Here is a 22,136-nt window from a genome sequence, read left to right as displayed (position 1 = left end):
CATATGCAGAGAGTGGTGGACGGCACTCTGGGTGTACCACTCCAAGGATGAGTCTCATTTAATGGCTCAGAGCTGCCTGTGACTCAAGCTTTGGGTTGGCCACCCAACCCAGGTCTACGTAGTTAGGCCAAATGGTGGGATAGGAAATGGAGGTACAGAGGGGATGTGACTTGTCATTGGTGGAAGAGCAAGAAAAGAACCCAAACCTCCTGAGTCCCCATGCAGCACCCCATTGCTTCTCAGTGGTAACCTGTCACTTGTCACAGTCTGCCTGAAATGTCCAGAACTCCTTGATTCTAAGGTAGGGGGTGATGGTATATATTAGTGATAATCCCTCAGTGTAAAGATTCAGTCTGTTGTAATATAAAGCTGTATTTCTTTGGTTTAGAGCTGCATAATGCATTCTCCTTAATCGTCCTGCTGTTCATGATGGGGACCTTCATAAAAAATGTACCTGCTCATCAAGTGAGGGTGCTGATTCAAAATTATAGGCTTCATTCTTTGTGTCACTTCTGCTGCTTGCAGACATTGAGGGTAGCTGTGTGTTAGCTGAGGCCCAGCAGAAATAGCAAGGTTTCTTTTTATAGTCAGTATGGTGTGTCCTTGACATTAAGAAGTCTTTCCCTCTTCCTTTGAGTGACTGATGGGCAAAAGAAAAATTGGTGGACAGAAAGATTAGCTCTGGGGGGTTCTTTGAAATGCTAATTCTGCACTCTTTGGAGTGGGGTGGGGAGCAATGCTCACACTGAAAGAAAACAGAGCTCTTGCAATGATGTAGTGGGTAGGGTTGGATCCTCAAACCCTGAGGTCATGATTCAGTGGAGAAAAGAAGTTGTGCCATCAGACTGACTTGTTCTCCCTGGTCACTGATAAGACAAGTTGAGTGCCCATGAATGCCTTGTTGTTCTGGAAGCTACAGACATAACACAGCTACCTCTCTAATGCCTTTTATTGTCCTTCAGGATTACCAAGGGTGGTGTCACATAATTGGATTCAAATGCTGTAATCCAGTGGTCCACAGTGGAATGTGACTTCTTGCATACCACACCCACTGAAAGCAAAGTTGAGAGCTTTGCAAATTCAAATGCTCTTTTTCTTGCTTCAAAAACTCGTATTACAGTAACACCCAGCAGTGATCAGGTTTATGCTGTTATGCTGGGTATGGTAGTCACAGGGTTAGTTGCTCTCCCCAACCTCTGGTCTCTTCTCAGAATCTCTGAGTGTACTCCTGCAGGGATCAGGCTTTCAGCCCTTTTCCTCTTCTGAGACAGAATTCTCAAGTTTGGATTCTTTCAAAGCATTATCTGGGTTTCAGCCCCTATATACAAAAGCAGCTTCCCCACCCTTGGTGTTCACACCTCCAGATCAACTGCTGGTAGTAAGCCTCACCCTTGCTGACTGAGCTAACCTTGTTATCCTCACCCTTGCTCTGGCTAATTTATACCTGGCTCTGCAGATTTCCAAGATGAGCATCTGATGAAGTGAGTCTGTGCTCACGAAAACTCATGCTCAAAACTTTTGTTAGTCTGTAAGGTGCCACAGGACCCTTCGTTGCTGTTACAGATCCACACTAACATGGCTACCCCTCCAATACTATATACAAACTGTGACTAAGTCAGCAGGTCTGAGTAGTTCAGACCCTGCCAGTTTTCCTTTGGGATCCTGTGACAGACTGTTTGTAGTGATATAAGACCAATGTCTTCAAAATACAGCATAATTCTTTTAGCCCAGGGGGTACAAGGTACCTGTTGAAAATAACAGGCCTGTGCACATACTCTCTTACCTAAGTTCAGTGTTTTTATTCATGGCTCAGGTGGAGTAGGCTTAGTCCCTCTCTAAGTTGGGGGAAACACCCTGTTGTGCTTGCAGCCTGGTCCCACTGTCTTTGACGATGTCGGCTTTTTCAGTGACACATTCTGGCCAGCCTATCTCAACTTGCTGCCTCCCATCTCATTTGTAGGATCTCTTAGGGGATTGAATCTCCCCTTGATCCCAGATTTAGCCTAGATGAAGTAAGCACATCTGAAAATCACTGGAGCCCTTAATTGCTACCCATTTATCCTTTACACAAGACTGAATTGAGCTGAAGCTGTTTGCTTGTTAACTGAAACAAGTCTTAATGTTGTTCAAGGTGTCTAGTGATTTGAGCAGGTAACAGAGCATTTGTTTTATTTCCAGGATGACTCTTGTTGTTTGCGGTGCTCTTAGCTTGCATCTGTTGCCATAAAATTGTTTAGTGTGGAGGCGGGGACAGGGAGGGCTGAAGTAGCCTTCAGTTGTGCATATAGCTTAATGGAGAGAAACACAGCTTCTTGCATTCAGAATCTAGACTGAAATTCCCACTTCTTCAAACATCCACATCACACAATAATCCTGCACCACCTGGCTGGCTAGGAAATACCTTGGTGAAGTGCAATGCTGTATTCGTACAGAGTCTCTTGAGGTACAGCAGAGAGGCTGGCTTTTCCTGCAGGTGCTCCGCTGCACTGGTGCTATATCTGCCTGTGCTTGAGCAGAGGACCAGTGCTTCTTGCCTGAAGATGGTGATGCAGTTTGGATTTGAGTGGCATCAGCACTAAGATTAATATGAGACACTAAAAAGGCTATAACAAACAGAAGACTGCAGTTGCGTTTTTACACGGTCATAGATGTCCCTCTGGTACTGTTCTCTGATGGTAGGCTCTTCGGGTCAGGGATCATTCATTGCTACTTTTGCTTGGACAGTGCCTAGCATAACAAATTGGGAAAATCCCTAATATGTCTTAAGTGTGTGTAGTCTGTCAGTCTGACCATGACACTTTCATGCTTTTTTTTTTGTAGCTTCAGAAGTGACACTGAAGTCTAAAGCATGACATTGTGTGTCTGTTATGCTCACAGGCATGCAAGTCATTGGGATCATCTTGATAGCTACAGTGGTAGTGTGATGTTTTTCCCTGGCAGCTCACAATCCATTTTTTTTTCTCTTCAAAGGCTTGGAAAACTCTTATTGTTTGTGTTTTGCCAGGCTGATCTGTTGAGCACAACCAAGTTCATCCAGTTTTATTGCACTAAAGGTATGCTGTGCTTGATACCATCTTTGTGATGCTTTGTGGAGCAGCCTTGATTCAGATGTCTGTGTCAGTTCTCCACAGAAAGTTTTTCTGGGAGTTCCAGCATCGAGCCCAGTGTGGTTTAGCTTTTATCAGCATTGTCTTGATGCTTGAGGCATGTGACTTCTGGAGAGCCTACAAAGTGATTTTCCTGGCTGCTGAAGCTGCAGTGGATAGACATGACTTCTCTAGTGCCAAATCGTGCCTTTCACCTTCCAAAATACATTGGTGCATTGCTTTTCAAGTTGTCTGATCAACACATGGTCTCTTCCCTTGGTTACCAGAACAGTCCTTGCATGCTTGGGAGAGCAATCCCTTGCCACCAGTATTACCCACGTGTGCTTTATCCCACCAGCAAAGGCAGTTCACTGGGGTGTGGTGACTGTTGCATATGTGGAGCAAACTGGGGCCACAGGTGACAGCTGGGTGTTAGAGAGGGCGAGAGGAAAAGAACCACTCAAGGAGTGCAGCAGTACAAATCGCTCAAAGATACTTCCTCTCCCATATACTTATGAATACTGTGTAAAGTATATGTGTAATGTCTTATGAATACTGTGTAAAGTAAAACAATGACAGAGATAAGTCACACCTCATCTATACTACTTCCAAAGGAGTTAAGATAGCCTTCATCTGGTGGGAGAATTCACCTTGCTGGCTCTGCCTAGGCTAAACCTGGGATCAAGGGGCAATTCAACCCCCTAAAATGTCCTACTAGTGAGATGGGGGGCAGTGAATTGAGAGAGCATGGCTTCTTATTTATTTTCTCTGCATGAGTCATGCTTTTATAGGCTGGTATCATATCTTCTCTGCCCGCCTCCAATTAGTAGTCTTTTTAAAGCTGAAAAGTCCCAGGTTTATTAATCTTGCCCTGGGTGGAGACTGTTCCGTACCCATGGTGGGTTTTTTTGCCTTTTCTGAACATTTTTGGATTTCCATTTTTTGTTGAGATTGGGTGACCACATCTGCACACAGTGTTTATGATGTGGACATATCGGGAGTTTATAGAGAGGCAACATGGTATTTTCTGCCTTATCAATCCCTTTCTTAATGATTACCAGCACTACTGGCTTTTTTGACTGCAGTTGCAATCCCTTAGATCCCCTTTGGAAAAATCTCACCCTAATTTGTACTAATTGTGGTGGGACTGGTACTGTACTGTCATAATACTCCTCTCACCCTTCTGATACTGAATGAGAACCTTTAAGATAAGGTGCATAATAGGTTTGCGTGAGGGGAACACTCCCTGTTATTTGATATGCTTAAGTGAGAAGCTGGCATTCTTAGTCTCCCTTATAAATATGTCACATTGGAAATAGTGTCCCTCTGTGGAGAGGGAAGGAAGCTAGGGCTGGTTGGTTCTGTAAATAAAATACTTCAGCTTAAGGGGATGCCAATGCCAAAGAGATCGTGCCACAGATGAGCCAACAGGCCAAGATATAACAAACCTCATTCGGCTGAGACCATCTTCTTTTGCTCGTAAACCTGATCCTCTCGCTTGTATTTCTTGTTGCAGCTCTTGGTGGTCTCATGTGGAGATGGGACCCCCTGATCCTATTTTGGGAGTGACTGAAGCCTTTAAACGAGACACCAATGCTAAGAAGATGAACCTGGGTGTTGGGGCATACCGGGACGATAATGGGAAGCCATACGTCCTAAACAGCGTCCGCAAAGTAAGCCTAGCACCAGCTGCTGTGGGGGTGTTGGGGCTAAAATCCAAGCATCATGCATTATTGAAGCTAGGAGTCTATAAGATGAAGAGGGATTGATGTGTAGGAAAGACTCTGCTTCTAATTAAACAGATGGTAGATGGGTTAGTGTGAATTCCTTTTGCTTGTACTTGTGTGGTGTGGAAGATGACTATTGGGTCAAGTTGACTGATGTCTCAAGGAAGAACTTAATTACTTCTTTATAATTTGGTCACAGGCCTGTTAAAATTAAAAACCAATATTGCCTCTAATTTCCATGATGTTGGGACTGAGCTCTGTGTGTCACCCTTCGTTTCCGTTCTCCCCGCCCCCCGCCCAGGAAATTGTGTTGCCTTTTAAATTTAAGATTTATTTATTTTTATTAAACAAGACTGGTGCAAAGAACACTTCAGTGATTCATGCCATGGTCAGCGAGAAAGAGCACATGCTAATCTAGTAAGGGGTAGTCTCAGAAATTCCACTGAGACTTTACTGGTTTCTCTCTAATCCCGTCTGAAATTCTGGACAAGGCAATTAGACACATCTGTATTGTGAAACTTCTTGAAATCAGCCTTTTTGAGAGGGAAATTTCCTCAAGGCAACTGTTCTGTTCTGGATCTCCTGGTATATTTTCCTCCTAACTTCTCTGACCTGTTCCTATTGTAAATAGAGTCTGGACCAGTGGTGCCAAGAGGTGCTGTAGCTCAGGGGCAAAGTGGGAGGAGGGTCTGGCTCTCTTCCCCCAGGACAGGTTGGGCCAAAAGTGGAAGGGGTTCACCTCTAGCAGCCGCTCTCTCCTTGCCCCATCTGAGCTGCCTGAAAAGTGGTGCACAGTGCTTTGTAGTGTTTCTAATGGGCGTGGAGGTTTGGCCCCTTTGCAATGCCAGGTCTGGGGGCAGTCGCTCCCTTTTCTCACTGCACCCCACCCCCATTGGCAGCCCTGCTCTGGACCCCATATAGGTGTCTTCGTTTGCTGCAAGTAGGTGAACAAATATGCTAAGGAGAAAGTGGTTCAAATCCATTGTTCTTACTAAATAGGTCAGATAGCAGCAGCATGTGAACTGTTCAGATTTGTAACTGAACTCCTGAGCCTCGCCTGTGTTGGGGAACCACCCTCATATCTAAACAGGTTTAGCTAAACCAATTTTAAAACTATTGGGAGCCTCACTGCAGACAAAGCTGTGGCAGCCAAAACCATTTTTGTAACTTGTTTAGTTTAATCTGCATTTAAGTAGTTTAAAGCAGCTAAGCAGGAGTGGAATTCACCGTTCAAGGAATGGGAAGACTATATTTGGATTGAAACTGGCCCACCTAGTGAGGAGGGCTTTAAGCTAGGTTCGACAGGGACAAGTGATCAAAGCCCATGGGTAGGTGAAAAACCTGGAGACCTGGGAGTTGGGTTGGAAATGGGAGGGATCATTGGCTATAGCAGCAGGAAAAAAAAAAAAGAGGGGCTAGACAGAACTGGGAGGCAAAAGCAGATCAGTGTCTTCGGTGCTTATATACAAATGCAAGAAGTGTGGGTAATAAGCAGGAAGAATTTTAAGTCCTAATAAACACAACTAAGACATAATGGCTATCGCAGAAACTTGGTGGTTTAGTACACAATTGGAATATTGGTGTAGAAGGGTACAACTTACTCAGGAATGATAGACAGGGTAAACAGGGAGGCAGGGTGAAATATGTTTTAATAAACATTAAAAATGTGCACACCTGGAATGAGGTGGAGATGAATGCAAGAGACAGATGTGTTGAGAGTCTGGGTTAAGTTTAAAGGGGTAGAAGACGAGGGTGATATTGTGGTGTGGTCTACTACAGACCACCTAGCCAACTAGAAGAGGTGGATGAGACTTGCTCTAAACAATTAACAAATCTATGCAAAATACAGGTTTTGGTGGTGATGGGGGGACTTCAGCTATCCAGATGTGTTGGGGAAACTAATACAGCATGGCACAGGCTATCCAGAAAGTTTTTGGACTGCATGGATGACAATTTTTTATTTCAAAAGGTGGAGAAAAATAATAGGAGGGAAGCCATTCCAGATTTGATTTTTAACAAATAGGGAGGAAGTGGTTGAGAATCTGAAAGTGGAAGGTAGCTTGGGAGAACGTGACCATAACATCATAGAGTTCACGATTCCAAGCAACAGTGAAAGGGAGAACAGCAAAATAGAGACAAAGGATTTCAGGAAAGCAAATTTTGGTAAACTCCAAGAGCTGGTAGATAAGGTCCCATGGGAAGCAAGAAGAAGAGAAAAAACAATTGAGATGAGCTGGTAGTTTTTCAAAGGGACATTATTAAGGGCCCAAAAGCAAACTATACCGCTGCATAGGAAAAATAGAAAGTATGGTAAAAGACCACCTTGGCTTAGCCAGGAGATCTTGCATGACCCCAAATCAAAAAGGAGTTGTATAAAAAATAGAAAGTAGGAGAAATTACCAAAGGTGTGTATAAGCAAACAATGTGCATGTGTAGGGACAAGATTAGAAAGGCCAAAGCACAGAATGAGCTCAAATTAGCTAGAAACATAAAGGGGAACAAGAAGTCATTCTATAAAAATTAGAAGCAAGAGGAAGACCAAGGACCAGGTAGGCCCACTACTCAGCCAAACAATATCGGGAAAACTTGGAAATGGCAGAGGTGCTTAATGACATCTTTGTTTCGGTCTTCGTCAAGAAGGACAATCCAGAAAAGCCTAATGTAATGCAGACTAGTGGGAAGGGGGTGATTTTAGAGGATAAAATACATAAAGAACAAGTTAAAAATTACTTAGAGAAATTAGATTTCTTCGAGTCACCAGTCCCTGATGAAATGCACCCTAGAATACTTAAGGAGCTGATAGAGGAGGTTTCTGAGCCTTTAGCTGTCCTCTTTGAAAAATCCTGGAAGTCGGGACAGACTTCAGAAGACTGGAAAAGGGCAAATATAGTGCCATCTATAAAAAGGGAAAAAAGAACAACCCAGGAAACTACAGAGCAGTCAGTTTAACTTCTGTGCCAGGAAAGATAATGGAGCAAATAATTAAGGAATTCATCTGGATGAAAATAAGGTGATAGGTAAGAGCCAGCATGGATTTGTAAAGAACAAATCGTGCCAGACCAATCTGATAGCTTTTTTTGACAGGGTAACGAGCCTCGTGAATAAGGGAGAGGTGGTGGATGTGGTGTATCTAGACTTTAGTAAGGCTTTTGACACAGTCTCGCATGATCATCTTATCAATAAACTAACCAATACAACTTAAATGGGGCCACTGTAAGGTAGGCGCATAAGTGGCTGGATAACCATTCTCAGAGAGTAGTTTTGGGACCAGTTTTATTCAATATCTTCAACCATTTAGATCATGGGTGTTCAACCTTTTGGCTTGCCTGGGCTCCATTGAGTGAAGAGGAATTGTCTTGGGCCGTATATAAAATATATAATATAGTTAATGTATATAAATCACATAATAATGTTAAAAGTTTACGATCTTGTGGGGCCGCATTACTAGCTGTCCAGGCCGCACGTAGCCCGTGGGTTGGACATGCCTGATTTAGATATTGGCATAGAGAGTATGCTTACTAAGTTTGCAGATACCACCAAGCTGGGAGGGGTTGCAACTGCTTTGAAGGATAGACTCATAATTCAAAATGATCTGGGTAAAATGGAGAAATGGTCTGAGGTAAACAGGATGAGGTTTAATCCGGACAAATGCAAAGCACTCCACTAAGGAAGGAATAATCATACATATAGAATGGGAAGCAACTGTCTAGGAAGGAGTACTGCAGAAAGGGGCTTAGGGGTCATAGTAGGCAACAAGCTAAATATGAGTAAACAGCGTGGTGCTGTTGTGCGCAAAAAAAAAAAAAAAAGCCCAATGCAAACATGATTCTGGGATGCATTCCCAGGAATGTTTGTGAACAAGACACATGAAGTCATTCTTCTGCTCTGTTCAGTGCTCTTTAGGTCTCAGTTGAAGTATTACATCTAATTCTGGGCACCATATTTCAAGAAAGATGTAGAGAAATTGCAGGAGGTCCAGAGAAGAGCAACAAGAATGATTAAAGGTCTAGAGAATATGAGTTACAAGGGAAGACTGAAAGAACTGGGTTTGTTTAGTTTAGAAAAGGGAAGACTTAGAGGGGACATGATAGACATTTTCAAGTACCTAAAAGAGGGTTCTAAGGAGGAGGGGGGGGAAAACTGTTCTCATGGACCTTGAAGGATAGGATAAGGAGCATTGGCCTTAAACTGCAGCAAGGGAGGTTTAGGTTAGACATTAGGAAAAAACTTCCTAACTGCCAGTCATTCAACACTGGAATAAATTACCTAGGGAGTTTGTAGAATCTCCATTGCTGGAGATACTTAAGAGCAGGTTAGATAGATGTCTATCGGGGACAGTCTAGAGAGTGCTTGGTCCTGCCTTGGGGGCAGGGAACTAGACTTGATGACCTCTCGAGATCCTTTCCAGTTCTAGTCCTCTATGATTCTGTAATGTCACCACTTGTCAGAGACGTGTCTGTGCTATAGCACCAGATGGTTTGAAGTCTCCTGAGTGTTTTGGTAACTTTGCCAGTGCTTCCAAGGTCTATATCTGAGCCAGCACAAATCACTTGTCCCTAGCTTGGGATATATTTCCAGGCACAGGTGATTCTCTTCTATAAATGGTAGCTCTCATGTTCTGTAGAATCAGAGGGGTAGCCATATTAGTCTGTAGCTTCGCAGACAACAAGTAGTCCCAGGGTAAGTCCATGAAAGCTTGTTACCTAATAAATATTACTCTAAGGTGCTACAGGACTGTTTCTTACACTACAGAAAGCTGCAGCTTTTATAGCTAACGAGACTGGAAGGAATGGTTTGTGGCTACCTGACTCAGTAATGCTCATTGGGCCACCAGTTGCTCACAAGCAACAATTCTGGGTTTAGAGATGCAAGGTTTTGTGTCAGATTATCTATTAAACCATGCTTTTAAGCAATAGCAATAAGTATTTGTGTTGACAGGTAGCAGTAGATGGCTTTGACTTTGAATGTAGCCCTAATTTGTGGGAGATACCTGAGCTGGAGTTCAGACTCCATCATGATCTTGTAGTCTATCCTCCTGCCTATTGCAAATCATAATAAATCACCCACCTGTTCCTGAAATAGACCCCTAACTTCTGAGTTAATAAAGTCTTCAAATCATGGTTTTAAAGACTTCAAGTTGCAGGGAATCCACCCTTTACACTAGTTTAAACTGCAAGTGACTCATGCCTTATATTGCAGAGGAAATCCCTCAGACTTTTTGCCAATCTGACCCAAAGAAAAATTCCTTCCTGACCCCACATATGGCCATCTGTTACACCCTGAGCATGTGGGAAAGATTCAGTAGACAAACACGTGGGAAAGAATTCTCTTTACAGGTTGAATCTTTCTCGTCCGGCACCCTTGGGATCTGACTGGTGCCAAGCAAGAGAATTTTCTGGACCACAGGAGGTCAATATTGTGTATCGCATTACTAACACTTCCACTGCTTATGGACCTCTTAGAAGACCCAGGCTGTAAACAACCTTTATGGGACCACGGGAAACTTGGTCATATCAATCAGAAGTGGTCATCTAACTAATGTCATAACAGATTACAGGTGTTGCCAGATGAGAACATTTCAGATCAGAGAGGTTCAACCTATAGTAACTCTGGGTCCTCCCCATCTAATGTCCTCTTACTGGCCATTGGAAAAATTTGCTGCTAGCAGTCACTATTTGGCTACAAGCCATTGTAGTCACTCATCATACCATCCCCTTCATAAACTTATCAAACTGAGTCTTGAAGACAGAAATTTTGGCTCCACTGTTCCTCTTGGCAGGCTGTTCCAGGACTTTGCTCCTGTGATGGTTAAAAACCTATATTTAACTTCAAAGTGAAACTTGTCAATGGCTAGGTTACATCCATATGTTCTTGGGTGATACCTTACCTTCATAATATGCTCTAAGCCATGGGAACTTACTAAATGTATCTCACCTCTGCCAGAGCTTTGGGGAGCCTGTACAATGTTTTACAGAAACTGAACCATGTGTTGTTTTTTTTTTTTTTGGTTTTCCCCTGCCCCCCCCTTTAGGCGGAGGCCCAGATAGCTGCTAAGAAGATGGACAAGGAGTACCTGCCCATTGCAGGGCTCACAGAGTTCAATAAGGCATCGGCTGAGCTGGCGTTGGGTGACACCAATGAGGTTATCAAGAGTGGCCGGGTAATGTGCTAGGTGAAAGACTGGACTAAAATATTGAACAAGTAGGGCTATTCTGTTAGACTACTCTGTAAGCCTTGTATTTGTCAACCAAAGAATTCCAGAACATCGTGTAAACGTGTCCTGCCGAGCATTTAAAGAGCAAAGGAGAATAACTCTAGGTCTTGTAGCAATTTTTCTCAGTATATCCAAAGTGCTTTACAAAGGTCAGTATCATTGCCCTCATTTTAGATAGGGGGAACTGAGATGATAAAGGCTAAATGACTTGCTTGTGGTCATCCAGTTGGGAATAGAACAAAATGTTCTGGCCTAGTGTCTCATTGGCTTAACTTTGATGTTATTGAATGTAACTGAGCACTTCTGAAAATCCCACTTAGAATAGAAGCCACCTTGTCCAAGGCCACACAGAAGCCCATGTGAGAACTGGACACGGAGCTCAGCAATTCCTGACTGCTGGTCCTATTATGAAACAGTATTTCAACTAGTGTAGAGCTGTGTCTTGCTGTTGAGCAATTTTTTAATCTCAAATTGTATTGTAAGGTACAATTTGAGATTGAATAAAAGCTTCATGAGGCATTGTTTGAACTTCTGAGGCATGGGCAATTAGCTTGCTGTCTTATATGGGATTTAGGTGTTCACTTAAGACTAGAGATGTAGCATAAGTAACTCTATTGTGTGGCTCATGTAAACTGAAAAAGATTTCAGTGTCTCTTTAACGTGGTCCATATTTAGTGTGTGAATTTGACATCTTACACATTTGCATCCCTTTTTCTTACAGTATGTCACTGTGCAGACGATCTCTGGGACTGGGTCTCTAAGAGTTGGAGCCAATTTCTTGGTGAGTCTCTGAACAGTGAGGATGGGAGGTGAAGGGACATCTGTGGCTGAAGGTCATGCATTGATTAAACACCTTACTGCTTGGAGACTGACTTTCTCATAGTCTGCAGTGGAATACACCAGTTGCACTTGCTCTCTTTCTCTGCCATAGCAACGATTCTTCAAGTACAGCCGTGATGTGTACCTGCCTAAACCATCCTGGGGCAACCACACCCCCATTTTCAGGGATGCTGGCATGCAGCTGCATGCCTATCGCTACTATGATCCCAAGACTTGTGGCTTTGACTTTGCTGGAGCCTTGGATGACATTTCTGTGAGTTTACTGTTGATATGGGAGCAGAGGGGGAACATAGTTTTCAGTATCATGACCCTATGTACTTTCAGGCTGAGTGAATATCAGATCACTGAGCAGCTCCCTCATTCTAAGGTTGCTGTATCTAAATCACGGAAACCTCTAAAGCAGCAGTTTTCAACCTTTCCAGACTACTGTACCCCTTTTCAGGAGTGTCTGATTTATGCTGCTTACTTGAAGTTTCACTTAAGTTAAAAACGACTTGTTTCACAATCAGACAAAAGTACTATGGTACACTTACTGAAAAATTGCTTTCTTTCTTTTGCCATAGAATCAGAAATAAATCAATTGGAATATAAATATTGTACTTATAATTCCTTGTATAGTGTAGATAACAGGAAAAAAAAACAAGTTGTATGACTAGTGCATTTTTTAGATAGCCTGCTGTGACACTCCGTCTTGATTAGTTGATGTGCCCCCCGGAGTACGCTCTCCTCTTAACTTATTTCTGATTTTGCTGTCTCTACCTATATCATTAATGCAGCACTTAGTTAGAGGCAGATGAAGAAGAAAGATCACTTTAAACATTGCTTATCTCATGTGGCTCTCTGTAACATATTTCTACATAGAAAATTCCCGAGCAGAGCGTTATTCTCTTCCATGCCTGTGCTCACAACCCCACGGGTGTAGACCCCCGACCAGAGCAATGGAAGGAACTGGCTGTGGTGGTGAAGGTGAGTTATTGGGTTAGGGTTAGTGCTGTGCCTTCCTAAGGAAACAAATTGCTGGGATGCTGGTGGTTCATGCAGGGTCAGATCCATGTGCCGTCCCCACAACCCCGTCTCCAATTTCCGGCAGGTCTCACACCAGAATGTGACAAGCAGCATCCTTCCAGCATTGTGCAGAAGTTCCTTTCCTTTTCTTCTCTCCTATCCTTCTGGACGCAAGGGGTAGAGGGGCAGAGAGAATGACCTGGCCCATGTTTTTGCACAGCTTATCTTTCTTCTGTTTCTGCCACCCCCTACTGTGCCTGGAAGCTGTTTACCCCTTCAGGTCCACACAGTGTCAAAAAGCAACTAGGACCTCCAGGTTGATTCTGGAGGTCCGCTGAACTAACTCAGCTGCCTCTGTTTACAGCACAGACAGGAAGAGATGAAGCCCTAAGACCATAGAGAACCTGACTACAGAGATTTCAGCGCACTTGGCCACAGAGGTGGCTCAGGAGTGGAAGGGGTCTAAGGGCAGGGTGGCTGAGGGAAACCAGTGAAGAGGGTGCTAAGCTTCTACACAGAGGGCTGCTGTTGTTGTGCATTCAAGTTTGAGGTATGAGCAGACTGGAAATTGCTTCCCACCCACACCCTGTAACTTCACAGTTTAGCTCAGAGGCATAGGGGCTTTCTAATGACAGCACTACGTGAGACTTCCAGCCCTAGGATTCCATGATTCTGTGAACGATACAATACTCTCTACTTGGAGTCGTCTGCGTTGAGACCCGCTCTACTCCACAGCCCATCAGGGAGATTATACAATAGCAAGTACAGTACAGAGATAAAGAGACTGAAGAAATATATAGAAATTGCTACCAAAGGGGATAAAAATTAAGAGGATGGAGCTGTGTCCAGCGTTAGGTGTCAAGTACACCCTTGTTATTGGACCCACACACTTAGAATCATAGGGCTGGAAGGGACTTTAGGAGGTCATCTAGTCCAGCCTCCTGCCCAATACAGAATCAACCCTACCTAATCATCCTAGCAGGACTTTGTCAAGCTGGGACTTAAAAACCTCGAGGGATGGAGATTCCACCACCTCTCTAGACAACTCATTCCAATGCTTCACCACCCTCATGGTGAAAATATTTTTTCCCAGTGTCCAACTTACACCTCTCCCTCTCTAACTTGAAAGTACTGCTCCTTGTTCTGCCATCTCTCATTATTGAGAACAGCCTTTCTCCATCCTCTTTAGAGCTCCCCTTCAGTAAGTTGAAGGCTGCTATCAAATTGCCTGTCACTCTTCTCTTCTGCAAACTAAAGACCAAGTCTGTCAGCTTCTCCTCATAGGTCATGTGCTCCAGCCCCCTAATCATTTTTCATTGCCCTCCATTGAACCCATTTCAATACATCCACATCCTTTCTATGCTGGGGGGGCCCAGCATTGGACACAGTACTCCAGATGTGGCCACAGCAGTGCCAAATAGAGGGGAGTAACTTCTGTAGGTCTGTTGGAAATGCTTCTGATGCACCTCAATATGCCATTAGCTGTCTTGGCTACATGAGCACGCTGTTGACTCTTATTCAGCCTCTCATCCACTGAAATCCCCAGGTTCTTTTTTGCTGCACTGCTACTGAGTCAGTCAGTCCCCAGCCTGCAGCAATGCTTGGGATTCTTTGTCCCAAACTTGTCCTTGTTGAACCTCATTAGAATTCTTTTGGCCCAACCTCCAATTTATCTAGGTCACTCTGGACCCTGTCCCTACCGTCCAATGTATCTACCTGTCATCAGCAAGTTTGCTGAGGCTGCAATACATCCCCTCACCCAGGCCATTAATAAAGATGTTGAACAATACGGGCCCTAGAACCAGTCCTTGAGGTACACCACTTGAAACTGTCGGCCAACCAGACATTGAGCCATTGATCACTACTCATTGGCCATCACTGTCTAGCCAGCTTTCTATCTACCTTACAGTCCACATATCCAATCCATCCTTAACTTATAGGCAGGAATGTTGTGGGAGACTGAATCAAAAGCTTTGCTAAAGTCACGGTACATCACATCTATTGAGCTGCCCTTATCCACAGAGTCAGTTATGTCATCATAGAAGCTAATCAGATTGGTCAGGCATGGCTTGCCGGTTTGGTGAATCCATGTTGACTACTCTTGATCACTTCCCCTCTTCCAAGTATTTCAAAATGGATTACTTGAGGATCCCCTCCATGATTTTTCCAGGGACTGAGGTAAAGCTGACTGGTCTATAGTTCCCTGGATTATCCTCCTTTCCCTTTTTTTAAAAAAAAAAGATGGGCACTACATTTGCTTTTTTCCAGTCACCTGGGACCTTGCCTGATTATCCATTAGTTTTCCAAGATAATAGCCAAAGGCGTCTGCCAATTCCCTCAGTAGTTGTTGGCTGCATTAAATCTGGACCCATGTGTTTGTGTGTCTAGCTTTGTTAACTGGCTCTTAACCTGTTCGCTACCCACCTCCTTCCCATACTGCGTTGCCTATTTCCGTAGTCTGAGTTGATCTTGTCTGTGAAGACTGAGGCAAAGAAAGCACTAACTACTTCAGCCTTTACCACATCATCTGTCACCAGGTTACCTCTCTCATCGAGTAACAGCCCCACACCTTCCCTGATCACCTTATCGTTAACATGCCTGTAGGCACCCTTTTTGCCCCTCACGTTCCTTGCTTGCTGCTGTTCCAATTACACATTTGTTTTCCTGATTGGCTGGAGAATGCTGGGGAGCATATATTTATACTCCTCCTTAGTCATCTGTCCAAGTTTCCACTATTTATATGCATCCTTTTTGAATTTAAGCTCACCAGGGATATCCCTGGTAAGCCAAGCTGGTTGCCTACCATATTTGCTTTGGTTACTGCACTTTGGGATGGCAAAAGGAAGAAAGGTGAGCAGTAAAGTACAGCATCTTGATTTCAGGAGAGTAGACTCCCTCAGAAAAATTGATGGGCTGGATCCTCTGGGAAGCTAATACGTAGGGGGAAGGAGTTCAGGAGAACTGGCAGTGTTTTAAAGATGCCTTTCCCCTTATATTAGCTTCCTAGGGGATCCTGCCAATCAGTTCCCTCAGGGAGTCAGTCTGCTCTTCTGAAATCAAGGGCCTGTATTTTACTGCTGACCACCTTCCTTTTGTCAGTATCCTGAAATCTACCATCTCATTTTCTCCCCTGCCTGTCCTTTCTGAAGAGTTTTATACCCTTCTGTGACAGTGCTCCAGTTATGCAAGGACTCCTACCAAGTCTCCATTGTTCTAGTCACCACATCCTACTTTGACTGCGCCAGGACCTCCAGTTCTTCCTGTTTGTTTCCAAGGCTTCTTGCGTTTTTGTACAAGCACCTTAAATAATTAGCTCATTGGCATAAATAACACTTCACTGCATGTGAAGTGCAAACCTAGAGAGCAGGGCTTTAAATTAGGTTCATCAGGGGATGGTGACACTAGCAGTGGGGAAGGAGGAAACAACAACAAAGGAGGACCTCTGGTTTGAAAGGAGAAAGTGGCCAGTCTTTCCTGAGGCTAAATTAGGCTCTAAATTCTTCAGAATTTTCCAAAATGCCCTATGTGTCGGCCCTTATGGGCAAGTTTCGGAGAAGATCAGGAAGGTACCTAAAATCCAAATTTTATTTGATCTTTAGTAAAATTGTTGATCAATAGGGCAAGGGTCTATTGGTGATAACACGCCTTCCTGACCATAGCTGTGAGTAAAAGTTTGAATACTAGATAAACAGGAAGTTGACCAATTTTTAGCTGTTTGTGTCAATGCATTCTCATTTAACCTTAACTTTGCCAATAAACAGGGAGAACAAAAAATTTCCTGGTGAGGAGCCCCTTCTGCGGGTCCCATCCGTTACTGCTGAAGTGGACAGACAGACCTCCCCTTGACCTAACTTTAATGATTGCTTAAGCTATATGATCCTTAAATGGCCCCTTCAAGTACTGAACTCACAACCCTTGGTTTAGCAGGTCACTGCTCAAACCACTGAGCTATATGAAAGCATAAGCTTTAATTTAACTAATATGCGCCTATATGCTGGCGGAGGCTACATGTTGGAGTTGAAATTAGGTGGCTAAATATTTATTGTTGACAACAGGAGATCTGTAGATTTCTGAGACCATATGCCAGGGAAGGATGTGTCTTTTTATACTCTCTTCCTCTCTAAATATTTTTATATTTAGGTGTAGGGCACATGTCTGTGGCTTGTGGCACTGGAAACAGTTTCTAGTATACGAAGGACAAAGAATCTTGCAGGATACTTCAATAAAGACTTGCTTAGGGTGTCACTGCTCTGCTAGGGCGTGTCTACACTAGGAACTAATTTCAAAGTTATCTTTGAAGTTAGGCACTGCTTTGAAGTAGCCACCAGAGTCTACACACACAGTCCCTTACTTCGAAGTATGGAGCCCAACTTTGAAGTCCTTACTCCGTTGCTGGGAATGGAGTAGCGCCTTACTTTGAAGTTAACTTCGAAATAGGGTGTGTGTTACTTTTGTAGTGTAGACATAGCCCTAGTAAGTGATTGGTCCCTGAATTGGAGAAGGGAACCCAGAGATGGTTCCTTATTGTTAATTTGTGTTTAAAGTATTAAGGTGTTAATATGTCATGGAAGGGAGCAGGGTTGAAAGAGGAGATCAGAAGACTAAAACTAGACCCAGCTAGATACTTGTGGGATCCTGGCCATTGGATAGAAATGATGAGGGACAGGGAGGATGCCAGCCATCCTGACTAGTTATTAAACGTTCTGCATTTAAACTGGTGAATTTCCCATTCAGACACCTTATTCTCAAGGGACTTAGCTCAACGATAAGTGTTTGTACACCTGGAATGCATTAGCATGTTCTAATGTTTGACTAGGCATGCCATTTCATGTTGCCTTTCAGTATCTAGGAGGCCTGGTTGTTGTAGATGTGACCACAGCTGATAGTGACTCATGGGGGAAGCCCTGCTTAAATATCTAGTAATGCTGATGATTTACATCTTGAAGGTGACCCTGGGTGTTCAGCAGTTGGAAGGGTGAGTGATTAAATCTTTGTTTTCCCTTGCAGAAAAGGAATCTCTTTGCATTCTTTGACATGGCATACCAGGGCTTTGCCAGTGGGGACATAAACCGGGACTCCTGGGCTGTGCGTCATTTTATTGAGCAAGGCATTAATGTTGTTCTGAGTCAGTCCTATGCCAAGAACATGGGCCTTTATGGTAAGTAGTAGGAGAAGATGGCTTAGAGGAATGATGAGATATGGAGCCTTTCACTGCTAGATTGCTGATATGAAAGACACCTGCTCCATTTGTGACCAAAAATCTTTCTTCCCGTGGATGTCAACCAGATCCAATGCCTTTTGTCTCCTAGAGGCACTCTCTTTGTTGGTACAGAAGGTAGATCTGGTCAGGTCTGGAGTATTGGGGAAGATGATGCTACTCTTCTCATGCTGTCTTCTCAACAAATGGGGCCAGCTATAGTGTCCCAGGGGAAGTGTAATCCAAATGCTGGACGCCTACAATATTCATTGCCTATTGTGGTAAATGGATGTGATCTGATCTGGCTTGTTTCAGGGGAGCGCGTGGGTGCCTTCTCAGTGATCTGCAAGGATGTGGATGAGGCCAAGAGAGTGGAATCCCAGTTGAAGATCCTGATCCGCCCCATGTATTCAAACCCACCCATCAATGGAGCTCGTATTGCTGCTGCCATCCTGACCAGTCCTGAGTTGCAGAAGGAATGGTAAGACAACTTTTCTATAAAAGGCTCTTTGCTACTAGTCTGCTTATGAAGGGGAAAGATGCTGTGTAGCAATGATGCAGGACAAAATACTGAATAAGTCAGGCTAAATAAGCTTCTCTATTTAGATAGAGAGCACAAAGGAAGGAAACTGCATTGGGGAGGGTGCCTCAGGATGACCCATCCTGTCCGCCACAGTGGTGCGTCGTCAGCCAAAGAAGGGGAAATTCAAGAGGCTTACCCTTGAGGGAAACTTTTGAACAGGGCATAGTCTCCCCAGTATGCCTGCTTAGTGACTGTCCTCAGAAAGAAATGTAACTCTGACCAAACACTGCACCTGAGGACTCTAGCTCAAATATGCTGGTCAAGGTACTTCATAAGGACAGCCATTACTGGTTCAGACCAAAGGTCCATCTAGAACAGCATCCCGTCGGCCGAGAGTGGCCAATGCCAGGTGCGCCAGAGGGGGTGGACTGAAGACAGTGATCAAGTGACTTGTTTCCTGCCATCCATCTCCAGCCTCTGACAAAGAGAGGCCAGGGACGTCATTCCTACCCCCTCACTAATTACCTTTTATGGACCTAACCTCCATGAATTTATCTAGCTCTTCTTTGAACTATCTGATAGTACTGGCCTTCACAGCCTGCTTGGGCAAGGAGTTCCACAGCTTGACTGCGCAGTGTGAAAAAGAACTTTCTTGTATTTGTATTTTAAACCTGCTGCCCATTAATTTCATTGGGTGTCCTCTAGTTCTTGTATTATGGGGACAAGTAAATAATTTTTCTTTATTCACCCTCTCCGTACCACTCATGATTTTATATACCTCTGTCATATCCACCCTCCATCTCCTCTTTTCTAAACTGAAAAGTCCCAGTCTCTCTAACCTCTCCTCATATGGGACCCATTCCAAATCCCATTTTAGTTGCCCTAAAATATCTTCTTTGAGGTGAGGAGACCACATCTGTAAGCAGTATTCAAAGTGTGGGTGTACCATAGTTTTTTAGAGGCAGTAAAATATTCTTTCTTATTTTCTATCCCTTTTTTAAATAATTCCTACCATCCTATTTGCTTTTTTCACTGCTGCTGCACACTGTTTGGATGTTTTCAGAGAACTATCCACGATAACCCTAAGATCTTTTTCCTGATTAGTTGTAGCTAAATGAGCCCTCACCATATTGTATGTATACTTGAGGTTATTTTTTTTCCAGTGTGCATTACTTTACACTTATCCACGTTAAATTTCATTTGCCATTTTGTTGCCCAGTCAGTTGGTTTGATGAGATCTTTTTGACATTCTTCACATCTGCTTTCATCTTGACTATATTGAACAGTTTAGTATCATCTGCAAACTTTACCACCTCACTGCTTACCCTTTCTCTAGATCATTTTTCTCTAGGTCAGGATGCTTCCCTGCATCCTGTGTTGTGGTAATAGTGCTATGGAGCCCTAGCACTAGCTGGCTAGTGAGCAATGAGACACAGAAGCCACTTGCACCATTTTGCCTGGAGGTGCAGGGAAGATCCCAATTTATAGTTCGGCTCTTCAGGAAGAGAGATCCCTTTAAATACAGCTTCTGCCCCTTCCTCTAGCTAAGTGGATTTCCTGCTGCTCCAAATTTAGAGCCTAGTAGGGCAGTATGAATAGGTTGGCTGATCACATATGTTCCTCTTGGGCAGCTACATCCCAGTATGTATGGTATCATCTGTCATGTGCAATGTTTTCTCACTTTCATTTAACTTGACAGAATTAATTTGTAAATGGAATTAGTCAGGTTTCCCAGACTGAAGACTACAGTCTTGTGCTTAGCAGCTTAATGCAGTGGGGGTTTTAAATGTCTTGCATGGAGAAATGATGTTTTAAATTCTACTCCCCGCTGAGTACAGCTGAGGAAAGTAACTTGTGATCTCATTCATGTTCTGATCAAACTGCAATGCTTTCCAAGTCCCATGATCTGTTGCTAGAGTTCAGGGTCCCTGCAGGCAGCTGACTTGGCAGAACAAAAGGGAAAGGTTGTGTCCTCTAGTCCTCACCCTGCTGGCAATTCTGTTAGCCTCCTTTTGGCAGACAGTTCATTACATGGTGCTTACGCCTGGAACAGGCATACGCAGATCTGAGCCCCAGCAGAGCCATATGCTGGATGTATTGCTTTTGGGGAGTAGGGATTTTCATCTTCCAAATACATAAGAATAGTATTTCTGTGAATTTCCTGGGCAGGGGGATACCCAGAATGTTGGGATAAATAGAAATGCAGGGTGTGGCTGTTTTGGCCCCAGGAGCAATCAGGATGGCACCCAGAGGTGGAGAAGAGAAAAGGGGAAGGAAAGAAAGGGGAGTGAAAGCAGTTGCTGGAGACTGGAGCCTGTTTAGTGCTGGGAAGTGGTTGAGCAACAGCCCCTAGTTCCACAAGTGCAATACAAATAGCAAGGAGAACAGTTCAACGCATATCCAATGTCTGTCATAGCCAGGAAGCATTGCAGCACACCAAGGATATTCAAAATGCCTGTAGCTTTATCTTCTACCCCTACCTCTCTACTTTCCTTTCTTTTTTTCTTTCTCTTCCAGCCTTGGAGACCAACATCACTGCTTCCTGGCACCAAAAGCTTCTGGGGAGCTAGCTGACCATACCTATACTTCCATTTGTCTGGAAGTCCTTTTAAATCATGGGTTTTGATGACTTACAGTTTGCAAACACTATGCATAGTCTGTATTAATAAAGAACCTCCCTCTTCTGATCACAGGAGAGAGTGGCAGCTTGTAAAGCCCTAGTCTTGTGGCAACTCCTAAAGCCCTAAAGCCCAGTGCTGATTCTCCACCTAGGTTGACTCAACCTCCACGCTGAACTAAAGCCCAAGTCTTGCTCTGCCTCTCTAACTGAAGCCACCAATATGATCTTTTTGCCTGTAGCACACTCAATTGACTGGGCATGCAACCAGTTTAAAGCAGTTAGGTATGACTTCACTTCCTGGTTGGTGCCAGTGTGAATTGTGAAGAGGAACGCTTTAGAGGTGTTTTCTTGGGTAGTCTCACTGGTCTCTATTGTTGTCATGCCTCACCTGTGTTTGAATCTGGTGTCCATGCATTTCCTTTCTGTTGCTGCTCCTGTAGGCTGGAAGAGGTGAAGGGGATGGCTGACCGGATAATTGGTATGCGGAACCAGCTGGTGGCCAACCTCAAGAAAGAAGGCTCGTCTCATAACTGGCAACACATCACTGACCAGATTGGAATGTTCTGTTACACGGGGCTGAAACCAGAGCAGGTGAGAGGCAGAATCCCAAATCTGCCTGTAAAACAAGTCCCCTGGACTAGTAGGATAACCATATGAACATCAATTGCTGCACCCATCGGGCTGGGCTCATGGAGCATGTGCTGTTGTGGGGAAATAGTCTCTCACTTCAGCATTGGGCTTTTCTTTGTAAAGGCAGTGTTAAATTAAATTGATAAGATGTACCTAACTGTTCATGTAGCCTCCTGGGGGAACGCCAGTGGGACCTAAGCAGGTTGCCCAGGCAGTTTGCAGAGGAAATTCCAGTCCTGTTGGATTGCTTTCTGTGTGCGACTCCTGATGTCTCCATTCTGGTATGCTTAGTGT

At 43.9% G+C, this 22,136-nt stretch overlaps 1 protein-coding gene across 1 annotated transcript in view; it reads left to right on the top strand.

Moving 5' to 3' along the window:
• GOT2 (glutamic-oxaloacetic transaminase 2) overlaps positions 1 to 22,136 on the top strand; it is a 33,547-nt gene that overhangs the window by 4,400 nt on the left and 7,011 nt on the right. The window contains exons 2-9 of the mRNA XM_075009197.1: positions 4,603 to 4,759; positions 10,845 to 10,973; positions 11,749 to 11,808; positions 11,959 to 12,120; positions 12,729 to 12,833; positions 17,880 to 18,030; positions 18,385 to 18,550; positions 21,653 to 21,803. Coding sequence (XP_074865298.1) covers positions 4,603 to 4,759; positions 10,845 to 10,973; positions 11,749 to 11,808; positions 11,959 to 12,120; positions 12,729 to 12,833; positions 17,880 to 18,030; positions 18,385 to 18,550; positions 21,653 to 21,803 — 1,081 coding nt within the window. The remainder of the gene's footprint in view (positions 1 to 4,602; positions 4,760 to 10,844; positions 10,974 to 11,748; positions 11,809 to 11,958; positions 12,121 to 12,728; positions 12,834 to 17,879; positions 18,031 to 18,384; positions 18,551 to 21,652; positions 21,804 to 22,136) is intronic.

This window comes from Carettochelys insculpta, chromosome 14, assembly GCF_033958435.1.
Source record: "Carettochelys insculpta isolate YL-2023 chromosome 14, ASM3395843v1, whole genome shotgun sequence".
NCBI lineage: Eukaryota > Metazoa > Chordata > Testudines > Carettochelyidae > Carettochelys > Carettochelys insculpta.
The sequence above is the reverse complement of the archived record's forward strand: the minus strand, read 5'-3'. Positions and strand labels throughout refer to the sequence as shown.